Source organism: Lacerta agilis, chromosome Z (genome assembly GCF_009819535.1).
Source record: "Lacerta agilis isolate rLacAgi1 chromosome Z, rLacAgi1.pri, whole genome shotgun sequence".
Classification (NCBI taxonomy): domain Eukaryota; kingdom Metazoa; phylum Chordata; class Lepidosauria; order Squamata; family Lacertidae; genus Lacerta; species Lacerta agilis.
Genome location: NC_046331.1, coordinates 43,697,451 through 43,715,574, shown reverse-complemented (window position 1 = coordinate 43,715,574; position 18,124 = coordinate 43,697,451). Strand labels below are relative to the sequence as shown.

Sequence of the window (18,124 nt, the reverse complement as noted above, 5' to 3'; positions counted from 1 at the left end):
GTGAGTGCTGCCATCACTACATCAACAGGACATAGCACAGATGACCTCCACCATTCTGAGAAAACCCCTTAATCCTGATTTTATCCTTTGGTGGATTTACAAAAAGAAAAACACACACACACACAAAATAAAGTTTAGAAAGAGGCAAGATTAGATGTGGCCACAAAAAGCTCCCCACCCCACCCCAAAAAAACAAGATTCCTTCTGCACCACTCCCTCTTTCTTCCTGCCCAGGGCAGCCCTGCTCTCTGCCTGCCCGTCAGAGCTGGCTGGGCCTCGGTACAGCATCCTTTCCTCCTCCTTACCCATTCTCCAGCGGCTGCTACAAACTGCCCAAGGGAGGAGACCGGCAGTGGTGGCCATGGAGAGACAATGGGTGCTCCTTTGTAGCTGCTGCAGCCGCCACCACCATCACTCAGGATAATCACTGGATCATCTTCTCCCTGAGCTTGGTGGTGATAGTAGTGCTGGAGGAGGAAATAGGGACATTTTGGGATCAAATCAGAAACTGGGATGGCTTTCGTAATTCTGGGACTGTCCCAGGAAAATCAGGGCACTTGGAGAGTATGAGGAAGCCCTTCTTGTCCGACTACACCAGGCAGCCTGACAAGTCCTTTAGTATCCGAAGGTCCTCAGTCAAAATATACCTGCCAAGGCTGTCTCTTGCATGCGATTGGTGGAAACGCAGGGGAAGCAGCTTGCGGGCGCTGCAGTCAGAAAAGGTGGAGTATTTTCAGCCCACCTAAAAAAACTCCAAAGAAGCAAAGAGCCCAGCAAGGGAAAGTCACAGTTATCTGTCTGTGGGAAGATTTCGATTTACAAAGGTGGAACACAAACCTAATTCTAAGGAAAAACTTGGTGTATGTCAATGTCAGTGGTGTGTAGAAAGTGTCAGTGGTAAAATGCCAGCTATGCTGTCAGACAAAGCCCTAAAGATTTGCCAGTTCCACCTGCTGTCAAAACAGGGATCAAGTGAATGTCATCACACTCCTAGGAAGCAAGAGGAGAGAGTGGAACCTGGTTCAGCATGACCGATGGGAACAGAAAGTTATGGAGGTCCAAGCAGAGATTTGAGGCTTTGAGAAAAAGCACACACAATAACTTTGCGGAAATTTCAGAACTGGGACACTAATGTCTACTCAAAGAGATAATTGTAAATGCACTATGGTTGCACAAAAGTCACAAAATGCACAAAAGTCAGCTTTTGTGACTGAATCTTGGGCTTTGGTCGCAGGTATCTGTAATGTTTTGGTAACAAAAAAACTTAAGGACAATTCAGTTATGTGATGAGTCTGCACAGTCGGCAGAAGTTTTATATTTACAACATTATTTGCTTTCACATTTGTGGGAATATGTTTTGTAGGTGCCCTTGCACCTGGTTATTTATGTTTATTTATGCTTGCTTATGTTTACTTGGTAATATCCTTCCTCCTTGGAAGGAAGGGTAAAAAAGGGATCCAACGGGCAGTTCACTGCCTGGATCCCTCCGCGGGTAAAAAAGGCTCTAACTTTAAATAAGGTAACGGTCGTTAGTCTTCTTCCCGCCTAAACTTAGCACGGTAACAGGACTGTAATTGGTTGTTATGCTTGTTATGACGTTGGTTGACCCTTTAATAAATGGTGGCTGCTCCCTGTTTGTGGTGTGGAGAAAGCGCGAGGCAAGCCGACTAAGAACATGGTTGCGTGGCAAGCACAGATAGAAAGAGAAACTGAAACCAACCACGCAGGGTAGCGGTAGGCTTCTTCACCAGACTGCAGTCTCCGTTGTATTTATGCCACTTTCATTTTTACTTTAAAACCTTTTATTTGGCCGTTTAGTTTTGGCCATCGTTTTGTTTAGTTCTTCTTATTTTCCGGAACCTTTTGGAACTCACAGACGCTCGCAGAAACGTCCGAGGCATCAACACTACGAACTCACAAGCTTAACCTTCAGATTCCAGCCAGCGGACCCCTTTTTTCACGGCGCGGTGGGAGAGGGACTCCAGGATTACCGGCCGTCCCATCCACAGGCTAACCCCACACACATTATTTGCTTTCACAAATAATTTACATTATTTGCTTTCACTTTATATTTACAATATTATTTGCTTTCACTTCTAATAAAGCAGAACAACAGATTGCTGTGTTGCAATGCTCAAAAGTGTCACAATGATGTTCTGAGAAAGTCTGATACACTGGCCATTTCTGAGAAATTAAGTATTTCTGTGAGGGGAGAGAGACTTTCTGTTGTTCATCAATGATTTTTCCACCTGCCTTGCCCCACCCTGCAGCCCTGGGAGCCTTCCCAACACCTTGACTTTGAAAATAGCAGAAGCAGCTGGGAAGAGAGGAGTTCAGGGTTTTTTGCTTAGTAATTTTATACGTTGTGTGTCCTTGTTTCTCAGTTTGATACTTTTAAATGGTTTTGTATGTTTGTGGTATTTTATGCATCAATACTTGCCGTTATTTTTATTGATTATACATTTGTAATTCTTTATTGTAATAAGTGTACTGTAAGCTGTTTAGTTATTATTTGCTGATGTTTAATTTTACTGTTTACTATTAGATTCAGATTGATTATTGATTATTGCTTTATTTGATATAGGTTGTTTACTTTAAAGTTATTGTGACTTTTTATATTGGATCAGATTGTTATTATTAATGTTTGATGTTTTATTATGTTTTTATATGTGTTGGAAGCCACCCAGAGTGGCTGGGGTAACCCAGCCAATTGGGCTGGGTATAAATGTGTGTGTGTGTGTGGGGGGGGGAATTATTTATTAATACAGGTACATATTGTTTAATAGTGTTTTCGTAGTACAGTATACTTACCATAATTACCATTTCTGTGATCAAAGCAACCTCTACAAATTGTAATAGCCTTTTCTGTGTCTGTTTATTGAGAACAAAGTATGTACACAAACACATATTAAAATCCTGAGAGAACATCAAAACACCATATTCTACTCCCGGAGATTTGTGATTCGGTTGCTGTCGAGAAGGCTGATGACTTTCTGTAGGAACTGGTCTTAAATTAGTGGTATTTTTCGTGGTAAAAGTCCCCTCCCCTTTAGACAGCCATGTGTATTGTCTCATTTGCAAATCATCTGATTAGTGTTCTAGAAAAGTTTGGGGTTGGCTTTTGCAGCCCAACTCCCTACCAAGGGACTCAGTGTCCCCCTAAGTCCATTATCGGTCAGAGAAGAATGGATGGAGGCAGGATCCAGTGAAAGCAAGGCAGATTTTTATTTTTGTTGTTGGAACAGAGTCCCCCCCCCCGACCCAGATCAGGAGATGAGGGGGCGGCAAGGTTTACCTCGCCTGGGCTGGTTCACTCCAGCAGAGATCCCTCCGTGAGCCGGATTGCGCATGTGAGCGCGTGCACCTGTGATTTCCGGCCACCGCGATGACCCACCTGAATGCCATTGGAGGAATGAAGGAAGGAGGGAAGCAGGTGGCGGCAAAGAAAGCACGAGATGAAGGGGCGCGGGAAAGGGGCGCGGAGAAAGAAGGAAGGAAGGGCGGACTGAGGGAGAGGGAGGAGGAGTGGGAGGAAAACGCAGTAGCAGTAGCAGCCGGCGTCACACGCCCCCTTCACAGCCCACTGCAATAAGAAACAAATCTGCCCTTATTCCCTTATGGGGTACACAAGAGCCCTTGCAAAGTCCTTTGCAGGTTCTCCATTGGTAGGAGTGGAAATCAGAGGCCAGCCAGAGAAGATTGAGAAGCAAAGCATTGATCTTTATTGAAGCTGTTGCAACAGCGGTGATTTTCAGGTGGAAAAACCCAGAACAAAGCAGGCATGCTCTTATAAAGACATTTCAAAATCCCTCCTGGAGTCTAGCCCACCCCCAGAAACAGCATCCAATCACAGAAGAGGTGTAACCCAAGACCACCACCACCCCCCTACATCAGAGCTACATCACAAATTGGGGAGGGTCAGAGGAGGTAACTTGAGAATTTCCCACACCTGTGCCATCTCTCCTTGACCCTCCCAGACACACATTTCTGCAAAACAAAAGGTTTCCTCTCAGGCTGTCTTTTGTGAGGGAAATGGCCCTTGACCAGCTAGGATCAAAATGGAGTGAGGCCTGTCTTCCTGTGCTGTTTTCAGACATGTGGCCTTATTTGATTGGTAAATTAATAACAATTATTATTATATATATGTGAAAGACCTTGAAATTCTTACAACACCACCCTGCTGAGATGGGAAGGTGGGCCGACTTCCGCCGTTGACGGTGCCTGGCGTGGGACAAGATTGCTCCATCCCTGAGGAGAAAAGCGCCGCTGTGGGAGGGAGAGGGGAAGAACATGCGGGCTGGCAATCCACGTGGCGATTCCTGGACCATCCATGGGCCGGATCTAGAAGGCAATTGGGCCTGATCCGGCCTGCGGACCTTAGTTTACCGACCTATGGTCCAGATAATGCTTGCTGATTGAATTACCTGACCATGCCTTTCAGATGGTAAATATCTTATTTCTTGAATCCGGGTCACAGGCCTACCCTATTCATACAAAAAAATATGCCTGTAAGACAGGATTCAGAAGTGAAAGAACTATAGTGAAAGGTTTCTCCAGTATATTTCCTCCTGCAGTGGAAATATTTAGAGTTATAATGAGAGCCAATAGGCTGGGGTTTTGTATTTTTTTTTAAGGGAGAGGGGTTGTTCTTTGTGCTAAAATAAAATGTAACTTTTCTCAGGGAATATTTCCTAAATTTTGAAAGGTGAAGGATTAGTTTTCTGTGAAGTGTGTGTCTGCTATGTAAGTGCACCCTAAAGGTTTATAACATTAGCACTCCCCTTTTCAATCTTCTGCTCCCACTCATTGCCATTCCCTGCTTTACAAGTGCTTCCATGTTCCTGGTATGTTAGAAACAAAAACTATCTGACTTAATTGCCATCATGATCACAGGAATAAAATACAGTTTGCTTCCACTGCCCTCATAGTAGATGTGCAGACTTGGTATAATAATGCCTGTCTTGAAAAGGCATGCATTCTATGAAAAGAATATGCATTCTATGATTTATTTTTTATATTTGATTTAACATTTTCTGTGATTTTGTTTAAAAGAATGCTGTATCGATCAGAATTTACATTCATGAACTTTTTTAATGACATAATTATTTGGTTTTTTATTATATAAAAAAGCATTTCTCTGTATTTCTGGCATAGTACACATTAAAGCTGGACAATAAAGAAGACTGATCGCCAAAGAATTGATGCTTTTGAATTATGTTGCTGGAGGAGACTCTTGAGAGTCCCACGGACTGCAAAAAGATCAAACTTAACCATCCTTAAAGAAATCAGCCCTGAGTGCTCACTGGAAGGACAGATCCTGAAGTTGAGGCTCCAGTACTTTGGCCACCTCATGAGAAGAGAAGACTCCCTGGAAAAGACCCTGATGTTGGGAAAGATGGAGGGCACAAGGAGAAGAGGACGACAGAGGATGAGATGGTTGGACAGTGTTCTTGAAGCTGCCAACATGAGTTTGGCCAAACTGCGGGAGGCAGTGAAGGATAGGCGTGCCTGGCGTGCTCTGGTCCATGGGGTCACGAAGAGTTGGACATGACTGAACAACAACAGCACATTAAACTGAATTCGCATTTTCCGCTCGGGACAAATGACACTCCTGGATCCAGGACTAATCAGATAACAGGTTGCAGCAATGAGAGCATGGCTCTTGACCTGAGCTCGGGTTCCAAGCCGCCTCTTCCACGACCCATCAAGTTTCGCTGCAACGACCAAAGCTAGCCAGTAGGGGGCAAACGCCTCCTTAGCATCCCTCCGCTCCCTCGGCATTCTCCGTCCTCGCTCGGCGATTTCCGTAGCCTTCAGAGAGGGCGAGAGGGGAAAGAAAGAACGTTGCGCTCAATCCCCTTTCGTCCCCCCTAGACTCATTCCGGCCGCTGACGTCACCGTCCCCTCGCGTGGCCTCGGCGTTCCCCTTCCCTTCTCTTCCCCCATCCCTCTCCGCTGCCATCCCGCGGCAACTGCAGCCACTGTCCAATGGTTCCCACCCTCCTTCGTTCCGGCCCCACCCCGTCGCTTTCGGCCTCTTTTGCTCGGAAGGCTGCTGCGCCTGCGCAGCCAGCGTGTTCTCCCCTCCCCCCCACTGGCAACTGCAGCCCCCGCCTTTTGGTTCCGGGCTTCCCTCGTTCCGGCCCCGCTCGTCGCTTTCCGCCTCATTCCCTCGGAAGACTTCGTCCTACCCGCCCCACCATCCTCACGCCTCGGCAGCCCTGCTGGGCTCGGCCTTTTCCGGCAGCTGTCGGGACCTGCTCGGCTAGTTCCGCCGGCCCCTTGTTGTCGCGGGGGCCTGCGTCTCTCCCCCCCCCCCTCGGCGGGCCCGGCTGGGCTTCGCTGCCCCCCACCGCCCGCTGCTCCGGCTGCCCCCCGCGACCCTCGCCATGGCGGCTTTCGGGATCCTCAGCTACGAGCACCGACCCCTCAAGCGACCGCGTCTGGGGCCTCCCGACGTGTATCCACAGGACCCCAAGCAGAAGGAGGTGGGGAGGGGGAGCGGCGGCGGGGGGGGCCGGGGAGGGGGGCGGCGGTGGGACAACAGGACAACCCCCTGTGGGCCGGAGGAGGAAGGGCGTCCCCTGTGGGCATAGGGAGTGGGTCTCTGCCTCGAGCTCTCCTGCCCAAGGTGCCGCCAGTTGGGGAGGGGGCTCCCTCTCGCCCCACACCCACCTGCGGGGAATTAGACACCCCCCTAACCTGAGCTCCAAACCGTCCCCTGCTGAGTAAGGGACCCTTGAGTTCGCATTGCCTGCCCCCCGCCCCATGCCAGACGCATAAGGAAGCCGGCATTCCCCCCCCCCCGCCCCGATCACATAATCGTAGGGCTGGAAGGGGTCCCGACTAGGGCCATCTCGCCTAGTCGGCTCCAAGGCAGGGATATTTTTTTCCGCCGTATGTGGGGCTCGAGACCATGGCCCTGGGAGTATGGGTCTCATGCCGTGTGCCGAGTGAGCTCAGAAGCAGACAGAAGGGAAGTGTGCTGTGCTTGGCGTGTTTAGGGCTGGGGTGTTGGTGGGACACAGCTCCTGGCCCAGCGGCAACCTGTGACTACATGCCAGGCAGGTGCGCTGCTTTACCCCAGCTGCTCGCCCCCCCCTCCCCAGGCAGCTCACAAGGAGGGTGTTTTGTGCCGTCTCTCTTTCTTCAGCTCTCCACCCCCCAGAGGCTCGGACGTGGAAGCTCCCCATTCTTAGAAAGTAGCACCTGTTGGAGGGTGGCATGCCTCCGGGAACCAGTTGCTGGGGATCGCAAGTGGGTTTAGGGAAGTGCTACAGCTGGGGTCAAGCTTTCAGGCTTTCCATGGGCATTTGGTTGTGGGTGCTTTGAGAGGATGATGGCAGGGGGCTGTGATAGAGCATTTGCTTAGACTGCCCCAGGTTCAATTTACAGGAAGGGCTGGGAGAGACTCCTGCTTCTGAAACCCAGGAAAGCTGCTGCCAGTCAGTGTAGCCCAGGGTCACTGTGTCCCACAAGCTTCATTCAGGTACCCCTTGGCATGTCCTCATTAAACATATTGATTTTTAATTGTATTCTTTATTTCTTCTTTTATTTTATTGCATTTTGTTAAGTTTGCAATTTGAATTTTGTGGGATGCAGGCTGTAATACAATATAAGAAATAAAAGAAGTGATAAAGAATACAGTTAAAAACTGGGCAGCCACTAGCACATTTCATTACGCTTGCTACAGCAGATCGAAAAATCATTAGGTGGGCAGCCAAGACCATCAGCAATTTTCAAGTGTTCCAGGCTGGGAGAAAGTTTGAGAAACACTGGTGTAGATAGAGTCCTGAGCTGCATGGACCCATGGTTTGATGTGGTATAGAAAGTACCTCCCTACATTCTAGTGATTAGATAAGCAATTAGCCTGAGCCAGCAGGGCTTTTATGTTCACAGCTAATAGCCTCAGATAGACCTATTACACTTTCAGTATCGTGAAGTTTCACTGGATAGATGCCACGTTGTCGGGAGTATGATTTATAACACAGAATCTATGGACCTTCCTGCCTAGAGATATATGTTTGGGTCCTCTCCATGTCTGCTTTCTAGGCAGGCTGTACAGACATTTTTGCTTCGATCAACCTTCGGCTAGGAGAATTCGAAGGGCTCATTTATTCTTAACTCTTGTTTCAAATTTATTTAGTGTTCTGGGATTTTGTGACATTATGCTGGTTGCTGCAGTGATTTGGATCTACTCTTTTAGGTTCTGATTTTTTAAAAAGAAAGTTTATTAATTCTGGATTTTATAAATTTGACATTAATGATACTGGTTTTACGATCTTATTTTTGTGAGACTTCTTAGGAAGACATTGCTTTTGAAAAACAGAATACCACTTCCTAAATAAATGACATCATGACTATCCTGCTGGATTCCTAATGTTCCTAATGTTTTTAAAAGCAATCACAAGGACTGCATTGCTGGATTAGACAAAAATAATTGCTAATATAATTTCTTAAGCAGAGCAGTGGAGACTGGCCCTCAGCTTACCTCAAGCTAATCCCCAGCTTTCTGCCTCTCTTACAACCAGTCAAGTTACTTACAAACTGCCTGCATTTGACTCTGGCTCTGCCTGCTGTTGGTCTCCATGCCTTCTGCCCTGCCAGTCCCAATGGGCACTGGCCACCACTGCATATGTGATTACAAGAACTGTTCCTTATTGATTCTGCCAAAGCACCTGGTCTTAGATACTTCCCCTCCCCTCTTTCTTCTGCAGGATGAGCTGACAGCTCTCAATGTGAAGCAGGGTTTCAACAACCAGCCGGCTGTCTCTGGGGATGAGCACGGCACTGCCAAAAATGTCAACTTCAACCCTGCCAAGGTGAGAGGCTTGACCATTCTGAAGGTGCACCTGCTGCAGCCTTCTAAGTGATTATGGCTGGGTCCTGTGGAGCAGCATCTGTGTTGCAGCTTCGATGTTCTGCTGGCTTTTTGGAGCTATGATCATTGTACTCTTTTGCTTCAGTGCTATCCACCAGCTACCTGGAGCTCTAGGGATATATTATCACCACCCCTGATTTGTTAATTTGCCTTCTAAAGAACTGTCTCAAGGTGATTTACACTAAAGATAATTGAAAACATTGAAAAACAGAAGTCAGTTTAACATTACTAAATTATTATTATTTACTGGGTGTTCCTGTCAGATGAAATGTGTACTTGCTATCCCCTGCTTCTCCTGATTTTGGAGCCAGTGTTCTGATTGCAGAGGGTGTGGGTCATTTGCAGCAGAAACGGGAGAGCTGTTGTGAGTGTGTGCTGGTTCACAAGGTGTGATGTTCATGCTTTGACACCCTGCAAACTCACTTTGGCCTGCATCCTGTAACCTACCAGTTTCTCAATACAGGTGGAAAGTGCCTTTGGTCTGGGAGCTGGGTTCTGCTATCTTTGTGTGTGTGTGTCTGTTTGTGTCAGTCTTGGATCCTCTGCACGAAGCTTTCATAGCTGAGACGAAGACAGTCTGTGGCTGATGATTAACGCTGAGTGTGCTGTGGCTAGCGAGTCTGCAGAGTGGGGGCAGCGGGGTCTCTGGGAGCTCCACCACCTCGTTCTTTTCCGTTTTCCAGATCAGTTCAAACTTTAGCAGCATCATTGCTGAGAAGCTACGCTGCAACACTCTGCCTGACACAGGCCGCCGAAAACCCCAGGTGAACCAGAAGGATAACTTTTGGCTGGTGACAGCCCGCTCCCAGAGTGCTATTAACAACTGGTTCAACGATCTGGCTGGGACCAAGCCCCTCACTCACCTGGCTAAAAAGGTACTTCCCCCTCCCCTTTTTTCTTTTAGCTAAGGCTGCTAGGAAGAAGGGGAGGGGGGAGTTGTAGTGTAGGGATGGCTGAACTGTGACCCAGAAGCTAAATGGGCTCCTCCTCGCTGTGACTCTAGGATAGACCCTTTGTGGAGCGGGAGGAGAGGTGTCTCTGAGAATAATGGCTAGAAAAGAAAAGAAGAGCAGACTTGAGTGCAGGGGCTGAATGGGAAGAGGTTAAAGAGGAACTATTTGGGACAGTTTGGAGATGCAAGAGTGATTCAGAAGCAGTTGATAGGCATGGAATTTGGTAGAGAAGGGGCTAGTGAACTTTTGGGGAGGAATTTCCGTGGCTGTGGCAGAAGCTGTGGCACCAGGTCATATGTTGACTTTCCAAATATGGCCCTCTTCTCCCTCTAAGCAAAGACCTCATCTATGCAATACATGGAAAGCAGTATCACTTTACACAGTCATGGCTTCCCCCAAAGAATCATGGGGGAATGCAGTTTGTTAAGGGTACTGCAGATGAGGAGACCCCACCATTAGAGCTACAGTTCTCACAGTGGTTCAACAATCAATTTCTTCCCAGGCATATCTGGAGCTGCAGTTCTGTGAAGGGGATGGGAGTCTCCTAACAACTCTCAGCCTCCTTAACAAGCTACATTTCCCAGTATTCTTTGAGGGAAGCCATGACTTTAAGCACTTTTAACTGTTTTCAAAGTTGGGGCAGAACAGGAGCACTGTTTGTTTTGCACCCACCTGCAAGCTGCCTTCAGCTCCAGCAGTTGTTGCTGGACAGCCCCTCTCCAATTACAGCTCTCACCCTCCACCCTCCCTCTGTCAGGTGCCCATCTTCAGTAAGAAAGAGGAGGTCTTTGGTTACCTTGCAAAGTACACCGTGCCAGTGATGAGGGCAGCCTGGCTGATCAAAATGACCTGTGCCTATTATGCAGCCATCACAGAAACCAAAGTGAAGAAACGGCATGTCATCGATCCATTCAGTGGTAAGGACTGCTTCTCCCCATTGCAAATGCCATCTAGACCCATACAGCAATGTGGAACTAGACAGGTTTCGGTTTCTTGGAGATTTCTTCTTCTTCCAGCTGTTGCCTGTCATTATTCTTCAAGACCATGCATGGGCCAAACGTGGTTCCTGGGTATTATGGATGGGATGGATGCAGAGGAGTGGTGGGAGGCATCAGCTGGGGAACCCCCAAGGGAACCCCTCAGGCAAGAAGGCTCTGAGCCAGGAGATTGGTGGTGGTACAACAATGAGTGGTTAGAGGGAGAAGAGGTGTTGGAAGCTGAAGAGATAACAGGGTTTAGTGAGCAGGAAGAGTCTGTGGCAGAGATAAATCCAGAATCAGAGGCAGAAGAGGAAACTGGAGTGGATTGGAGCCAAGAGACAGAGATGAGTCAGGCTGGTGAAGAGTCACAGGTGTCTCCCACTTCTGCTGCAACCAGCAATCCTCCCCCCCCCCTTGTTTCCCAGAACCAGAGGAGCTATGAAGAGTGTGGAGCAAGCACAGGCAAGACAACAGAGTCTCTAATTGCTTGATAAAGAACCAGGGGAGGAGGAGACTTAGGAAATTGTAGAAATGCAGGAACCTTCAGTCCTCACAACTGCCTCATAGGTTCAAATTCCTCCAGGAAGGGTTGTTGTGCCCACTAGGCGTGGCCTCCTGAGCTACCTTGTTTCTTTGAATAAAGAGTTAACTTCACTGAACTCGTGTGAGTTATTGCTGACCTGCTCCTGGCACCGAGGCCTCTTTATCTGGCCCCTGAAACCTTCCCCAGGCCACAGCCCTCACTGAGCCTGCTTTGCAGACCTAGCATCTTTGCCTGGATGGAGTATGTTACTGCTTGCTTGCCTGAATGGAGAAGAGAGATAGATAGGTAGATGGGAGTGGGTGTGTAGAAACAAGCCTACTGGATGTTGGCAAAGTTGACATTAGTTGCTCTGTCCACTATGACTCTGGCCTCGTCCAACACTGGCATGTGACTCTGGGAATGTTGTGGTCCTCAGGCTGAGAAAGGCTCCCCACCCTTGCTTTGAGGCCAGAGATGGGGGACCTGTGGCTTCCACATGTAGTTGGACCATAGCTCCCCTCATCCAGATGGCTGACCTTTCTAGCTGGGGCTGATGGTAGTTAGAGTCCAACAACATCTGGAATGCCACAGGCTCCCTACCCATGTCCTTGACCTTTGGTACTTGTCTGCTCATTTATTTCTCCTGTTGCTGGGGCAGGACCAGCTTGTGCTTCTGATGCTGCAGCTCGGCCTGTTGAGTCCACAGCTTGCCCTGGCTTCCCGCGACTCCCTTCTTACTTTCCCCTCATCAGTGCGCTTTTCTTTGCAGCCCTTGAGGCCCAGCCCCATCTCCTTCTACCTCTCTAGCAGCTTTTCTTTCCTTCCAGAGTGGACGCAGATCATCACCAAGTTCCTGTGGGAGCAGCTGCAGAAGATTTCGGATTTCCATCGGCAGCTGCTGGCACAGGCCTGTGCATCTCCCTCTAGCCTCATGCCCCAGGAAGTGGAGTACTCTGTGAAGCAGTGGGACTATAATGAGAAGTTAGCTATGTTCATGTTCCAGGTGAGAGAAAGGGTGTGGCTGCTCCTTTTGACTATACTTGTCCTTTCCTCTTGTCAGAGGTGCAAACGCTGTGGTTCCCATCTAGGGAAAGGTTTGCTCAGATCTAATTGTTTGCTTCCAGGATGGGATGCTGGATAGACATGAGTTCCTGACCTGGGTGCTTGAGTGTTTTGAGAAGATTCGACCAGGCGAAGATGAACTCCTGAAGCTGCTTCTTCCCCTTCTGTTGCAGGTCAGCTTACCCCCTTCCTCTGCAACAACCATGACAAGCAGGACACTCCCTGCCTGCTGGCTTAAGAGTCTGAAAAACATGGCATGAAAGGAAAAAGGGACAGGGAGAGAAGAGTGGAAGGAAACAGTATTGGGCCCCAGTTCTTAAAATCACAAATTTGTTATAATAACCAGCTTGAATGGAAACAGCTGATGGGGGAGAGGCCTCAAATGCTAGCTGGTCTCTCAGTTGTGCCTTGGGAATGAGTCCATCTCTTCCTCTTCCTTGATAGAATGGCTGCTGGTATGGCTGCCCATGGCATGTTTGTTGTGAAGGAAGATTTTTGCACCGAGTGATACCAGGTCAGGAAGACTGGAACCTGGAGGATAGTAGTTTCTTCATCAGTGAAGCAGCTACAACTTGGAGCTTATGTAGGAGCTGGAGGCTCTATCCAGGCCCTGATCTGGGCATGTGGCTTCCATGCACATTCCCCTGCGCCTAAGTAGCCAGCCAGGCCCTTGGGCAATGACTCTGAAACTCCTGCCTGCCCAATCACTTCAGTAGTCCCTGGCAAAGATGATGAGTAGCGGGTGGGAGTCAGAGAACTGCCCAGGTATGCAAGCAGCTGGTGTGGGTACGCCTGGTCCTGGGGCCATTGCTTCTTCAGGGTATCTGGCAGTGTGGAGACCTGGTGGAAGCTCCTCCCCCTTGGTCGTTCTCCTCGGCTTCAAAGTCTGGGCAGGGTTGAAGTTGTTCTTCTTGTCCGGAGCTGCTTTGCATGGAGAGGGGCAAGTCGTCCATCCTGGCAATGACCAAGTTTTCTTTCCTTTCTCTGCAACAGTATTCCGGTGAGTTTGTGCAGTCGGCCTACTTGTCCAGGCGTCTTGCCTACTTCTGCACTCGCCGCCTTGCCATACTGCTGGACAGCATTGGTGGGCATCCTGCCCACCACCTCACGGCGCAGAGCACCCCTGCTCTCCCATCCACGCCCACCCCTCAGCCGGCTGCGGGGAACCCCCCTCCCAGTCCGTTCGGTGACTTGCTGCATTGCCCACAGCACCGCCCTGTGGTTTATGGGCTCAGCTGCATCCTCCAGGCAAGTCAGGGTAGAGGCAGATGCCTGGTCAATGGAGTGATGGGGTGGTTTAATGGGGTGGGGGTGGGGAAGCGGGCACATCTACTGTCCAGGAGGGTTTAGGCAACTGGTGGAATATGATTGTTCATAGAAGGGGCTTTTGGGAAATCCTACAGACATTTGCCCTTTTACTGGTGTGATCATTTTTGCACATTGCCATTGAACCCTTTTCAGCCGAAGGGACCCTTTCCTTTCTGAGCAACCTTCCAGAGGAGCGGGGCCAGAGCATAAGTGGGTGGAGAAATAAATGTAAAATTTACCTTTGTACAGTAGTTTAGTTTTTGCACATACTTGCACACCTCTTTCCATCCTACATTCAGGCAAGCAGGAGGCATGACCAGAGTCCAAATATGCATTCTGGCCAGGCAAGGACACTGGAGGAGGGTGTGAAGCAGTGGAATGATCTAAGGAGAATTCTCATGGCCAGATATGCAGGCTTGGAAGGCAGCATTTGACCATCTGGGTCTGAGGCTCCTGACCTTAGCAGGATGGCAAATAAGGAATAAGGAGTGCCAGGTTGTGTCCCCCTAAGTGGGATAGAATGCAGTACTAGTTAAAATGGGGACAACCAAGCTGGGCACATTTAAAACAAATTTATTCTCATCCAATTTGTGTGCATGGAGCTTCACCAAGGACAAGTCCTTACTCTGGGAGGCTCACAATATGTAATTCCATCTGTGCTATATATTTATAAATCAGTGCCATACAACTTGAAACAGGTCATGGATTCCGCCCCACACAAAGAATCCTGGGAAATGTAGTTTGCTAAGGGTGCTAAGAGTTGTTAGGAGCCCGTTCCCCACACAGAGCTACAATTCCTACAGTTCCCTGGGAAGAGGGATTGATGTATGAACCACTTTGAGAACGGTAGCTCTGTGAGGGGAGCAGAACTTAAAGGTCCTAGGATTCTTTGGAGGAAGCTGTGACTGTTAAAAGTGGTATAAAACTGCTTTAAATGTGAGGTGCTGGATGGGGCCTATAGTTCAAGACAAGGAGACGGCAGGGGAGATGGGGAGAGAGGTCGAGGCAAGGGCAAACAGAAATAACATGCAATGATTTTAGTTAACATGTACCTGGATCTAGTTATAGCAGGTTTGTGGGGACCAGATGCTTTGTGGAGAGTTTTTAATGCTGGGCAAAAGGGAGCAAAGGGGAATGGTCCAAAGTCTTCAGGATGTTTATAGCAAGCATGGAATAGAGGGAGGACAGGGAAGATGAGTCTGCCGACCTTCCAGGGAGCTCAGTCCCTCTTTCTACTGTATTTCTTCAGAGCATTGTCCTGTGTTGCCCCAGTGCCCTCGTCTGGCATTACTCCCTAACTGACAGCCGAATAAAGACTGGCTCCCCACTTGACCACCTGCCCATCTCCCCCTCCAACCTGCCCATGCCTGGGGTCAGCGCTGGCTTCATGCAGCAGGTGAGCAGCAGGGACCGGAATGAGCAGCAGGTGAGCACCAGGGCCTGGAGCCCCTCATCTCGGTCGGTCTCGATTCCCACGGCTTGCTGGGCCAGTAGCCCAGCTGCAGGAGAGAGGCATACCAGGCTTTCCCCGTCATCCCTGGCTCACCATGCTTGGTCCCCTCTCTGGTGTTTGGGGCTAAATGGTGGCAGCCCCTCTCGTGCTTCTGGTGGTTGCACCACATCCTCTCCAACGCTCCTTCCTTGTCAGGTCCGAGCGAGACTCCGGGAGATCGAGCAGCAGATCAAGGAGCGGGGCCAGGCAGTGGAGGTGCGCTGGTCCTTTGACAAATGCCAAGAAGCCACTGCAGGTAGGCCATCCTGCAACGCATGCCACACTTTTTCCATGTGAAGAGTGGTTTGCTCTCCCCCACCCCCTGATGTGTTTGCGTGTGTGCTCTTATCTGTTCTGCCGGTTGTTAATGAGCCTTTCCTCTCACTCTCCAGGCAGCCTGGCTGTTTTTCTTCTACTTGGGGAGTTTTAGAATTGTAGAAATAAAAGGGACCCCCCTCCCCGAGGGTCATCAAACCCCCGACAGTGCAGGGGATCTCAGCTAGAGCATGACAGATGGCCACATCCAACCTCTGCTTGAAAGCCTCCCAAGGAAGGAGTGCCACCTGCTGCAGGACGGCCTCTGAATCTCTTCTGCTTTCCTCTTCCATTCCAGGATTCACAATAAGCCGCGTGCTGCACACCTTGGAAGTCCTAGATAGCCACAGCTTCGAGAGATCAGACTTCAGCAACTCTTTGGATTCCTTGTACAACAGGATATTTGGGGGAGGACCGAGCAAAGACAGCCATGAGGTGAGGACTACTGCACAAAGCAGCTGCAGCTTCTTTCACCATAGGAAGCTGCCCTTTGCTGGGTCAAAGCCTCTTTACCCCTCTATTTCAGCATCATCCATGCTGGCTGCCAGCAGTTCTCTGTGGCCTCCAGGACAGAGTCCTGCACTGAGCTTTGGTCCTTCCCTTAAAAATAAAGGTTCCAGTCATCATGGTTCTGGATAAAGGGCTGATATGAATAAGAGCATTCCTTATGCCATTGTTCCAGCTAGCTCACTATAGCATCCACATTGATTGGCAGCGCCTCTCCAGGGTTTCAGGAAGGGGACATTCCTAGCCCTACCTGGAGATGCCAGAGATTGAACCTGGGACGTTCTGTGTGCATAGCAGGTGCTGTGCCACTGAGCCCTGGCCCTTTGTCTGTGTGGCTGAGGCTGCATATGCACCCCTCTCAAAGAATCCCTGGAACTGTTGTTTTAAGGGTGCTGAAAATTGTAGCTCTGTAAGGGGTAAAGTACAGTTTGCAGGATTACCCCCCTTTTTTGAGGGGTGCATATAGTTGTTGATAGCATCCATCTGTCTTGGGAGACAGTGGAGTGTGCTGGGGGTGAAGTCAAACCGCAGTGTTAGCAGCACCCAAGTGACCTCCCCAGGGCTCAAGCCAGGGCAGCGTGAATGAAGGCCCTGGGTGACCAGGTGACAAGACACCCCCCCCCCCCAGCCTCACTGATGTGGTCCAAAAGAAAGCAGAGCAAAACTTTGGTACCAGCTGGGCTCTGGAGTTGCCGGAAGGAGGTGTACAAGGCGCCTTCTAACTGTTTTAAGGACTCCACTCCAGATTTGTGTTGAGTTCTATAGTGTGTATGCAGCCAGAGAATGTTGGAAGCAGATTTCATGTGGAGACTGTGGTCTGTTGCGTCAATTCCAGCTCAGTCCATAGCATTCACCACCTCCTGTTTCAGCTTCACAGTGTCAAAGCACATAGGACAAAAGCCATACACAGTGCAGAGAATGTGGGTAGAAGTAAGTTTGTTCCTTCCCCCACCCTCCGTTTTTCCATAATACCAGAACTTGGAACCACCCTGTGATGCTGAATAGTGGGAGATTCAGGACAGAAAAAGGAAATAGTTCTCCAGACAATGCATTCTACATCTCTGGAACTGACTGCCATAAGATGTGGTGACAGAAGCTGGCTTAGATGGATTTAAAAGAGGATCAGGCAAATTTGCAGAGGCGGAGAAGTAGGAGGGGGTCGGTCAGTGGCTGCTGTCAATAACCTCTAGGTTTAGAAGCACTGTGTGCCACCTGCTTCAGGAGATAGGGTTGTGTCAGGGGTTCAGAGTCCATTTACAGGATGTTCCAGAGAGCAAAGCCAGAGTACAGTCCAGGGTCAAGAACGGAGGGAAAGTCCAGTCATTGGCCAAGGGAAGGTTGGTTCTCAGCAAGTCACCACCGTCAGTCTAGAAGCTGAAGTAATGAAACTGTTCTAGAAGCTTTCCCAAGAGACTGAAGGCTTTTATGCAGGAGTCTGTTAGGAGCAGCTAGTCATCACTCTCTGTTTTGAGGCATCATACAAAAACATTCTTGTTTTCCCTGGGCATTTGGTCCTTAATTTTTTGCTTATCTTTAGTGGAGTGGCACTTAGTTTGAACTGTTTGTATGTGTGTGTGTGTGTGTGTGTGTGTGTAACTTTAGGTGGTTTAACGTGGTTTCTAACATAAGCCAATTGCAGTTTTGCTTTTCTGGAAAAAAGGAGTAGTCATAATCCTCTCACCTTGGATCACTCTAGCAGGCCTTTTCTGGCATTAATGTTTGCTTTGTTTAACACTGTGACTGAAGGAAAGCAACAGCTGGTGTTGCAGACCTGAATTTGTATCCTGGCCTAGCCTGATCTCTGGGCCTCTACTAGAGTGGCTGGGGAGACCCAGCCAGATGGGCGGGGTACAAATAATAAATTATTATTATTATTATATAGAGCATTTTCTCTCTGAGCAATATGGGAGGAGAGCGCAGGGTCTGCGGGTAGGGATTGTTTGAAACTATGTGTCAGGGATTTGCCTTCTCGTGAGGAGAACCCGGGGGGAGGTCCTACTCGTGAGGAGAGCCCGGGCGGGAGTACTCCTTGTGGGGAGAGCGGGGAAAGTGATCCTGCTAGTGGGGAGGATCAGGGTAGGGAACCTGCGCGAGAGGAGGTCT

The 18,124-nt window shown here is 49.1% G+C and overlaps 1 protein-coding gene across 1 annotated transcript in view; it reads left to right on the top strand.

The window, feature by feature from the left end:
• Window positions 1-6,206: 6,206 nt before the first annotated feature.
• MED12 (mediator complex subunit 12) overlaps window positions 6,207-18,124 on the top strand; it is a 48,396-nt gene continuing 36,478 nt past the window's right edge. The window contains exons 1-10 of the mRNA XM_033137294.1: window positions 6,207-6,488; window positions 8,718-8,822; window positions 9,565-9,756; window positions 10,592-10,751; window positions 12,165-12,340; window positions 12,462-12,572; window positions 13,393-13,647; window positions 14,957-15,103; window positions 15,356-15,455; window positions 15,813-15,949. Coding sequence (XP_032993185.1) covers window positions 6,390-6,488; window positions 8,718-8,822; window positions 9,565-9,756; window positions 10,592-10,751; window positions 12,165-12,340; window positions 12,462-12,572; window positions 13,393-13,647; window positions 14,957-15,103; window positions 15,356-15,455; window positions 15,813-15,949 — 1,482 coding nt within the window. The 5' untranslated portion in view covers window positions 6,207-6,389. The remainder of the gene's footprint in view (window positions 6,489-8,717; window positions 8,823-9,564; window positions 9,757-10,591; window positions 10,752-12,164; window positions 12,341-12,461; window positions 12,573-13,392; window positions 13,648-14,956; window positions 15,104-15,355; window positions 15,456-15,812; window positions 15,950-18,124) is intronic.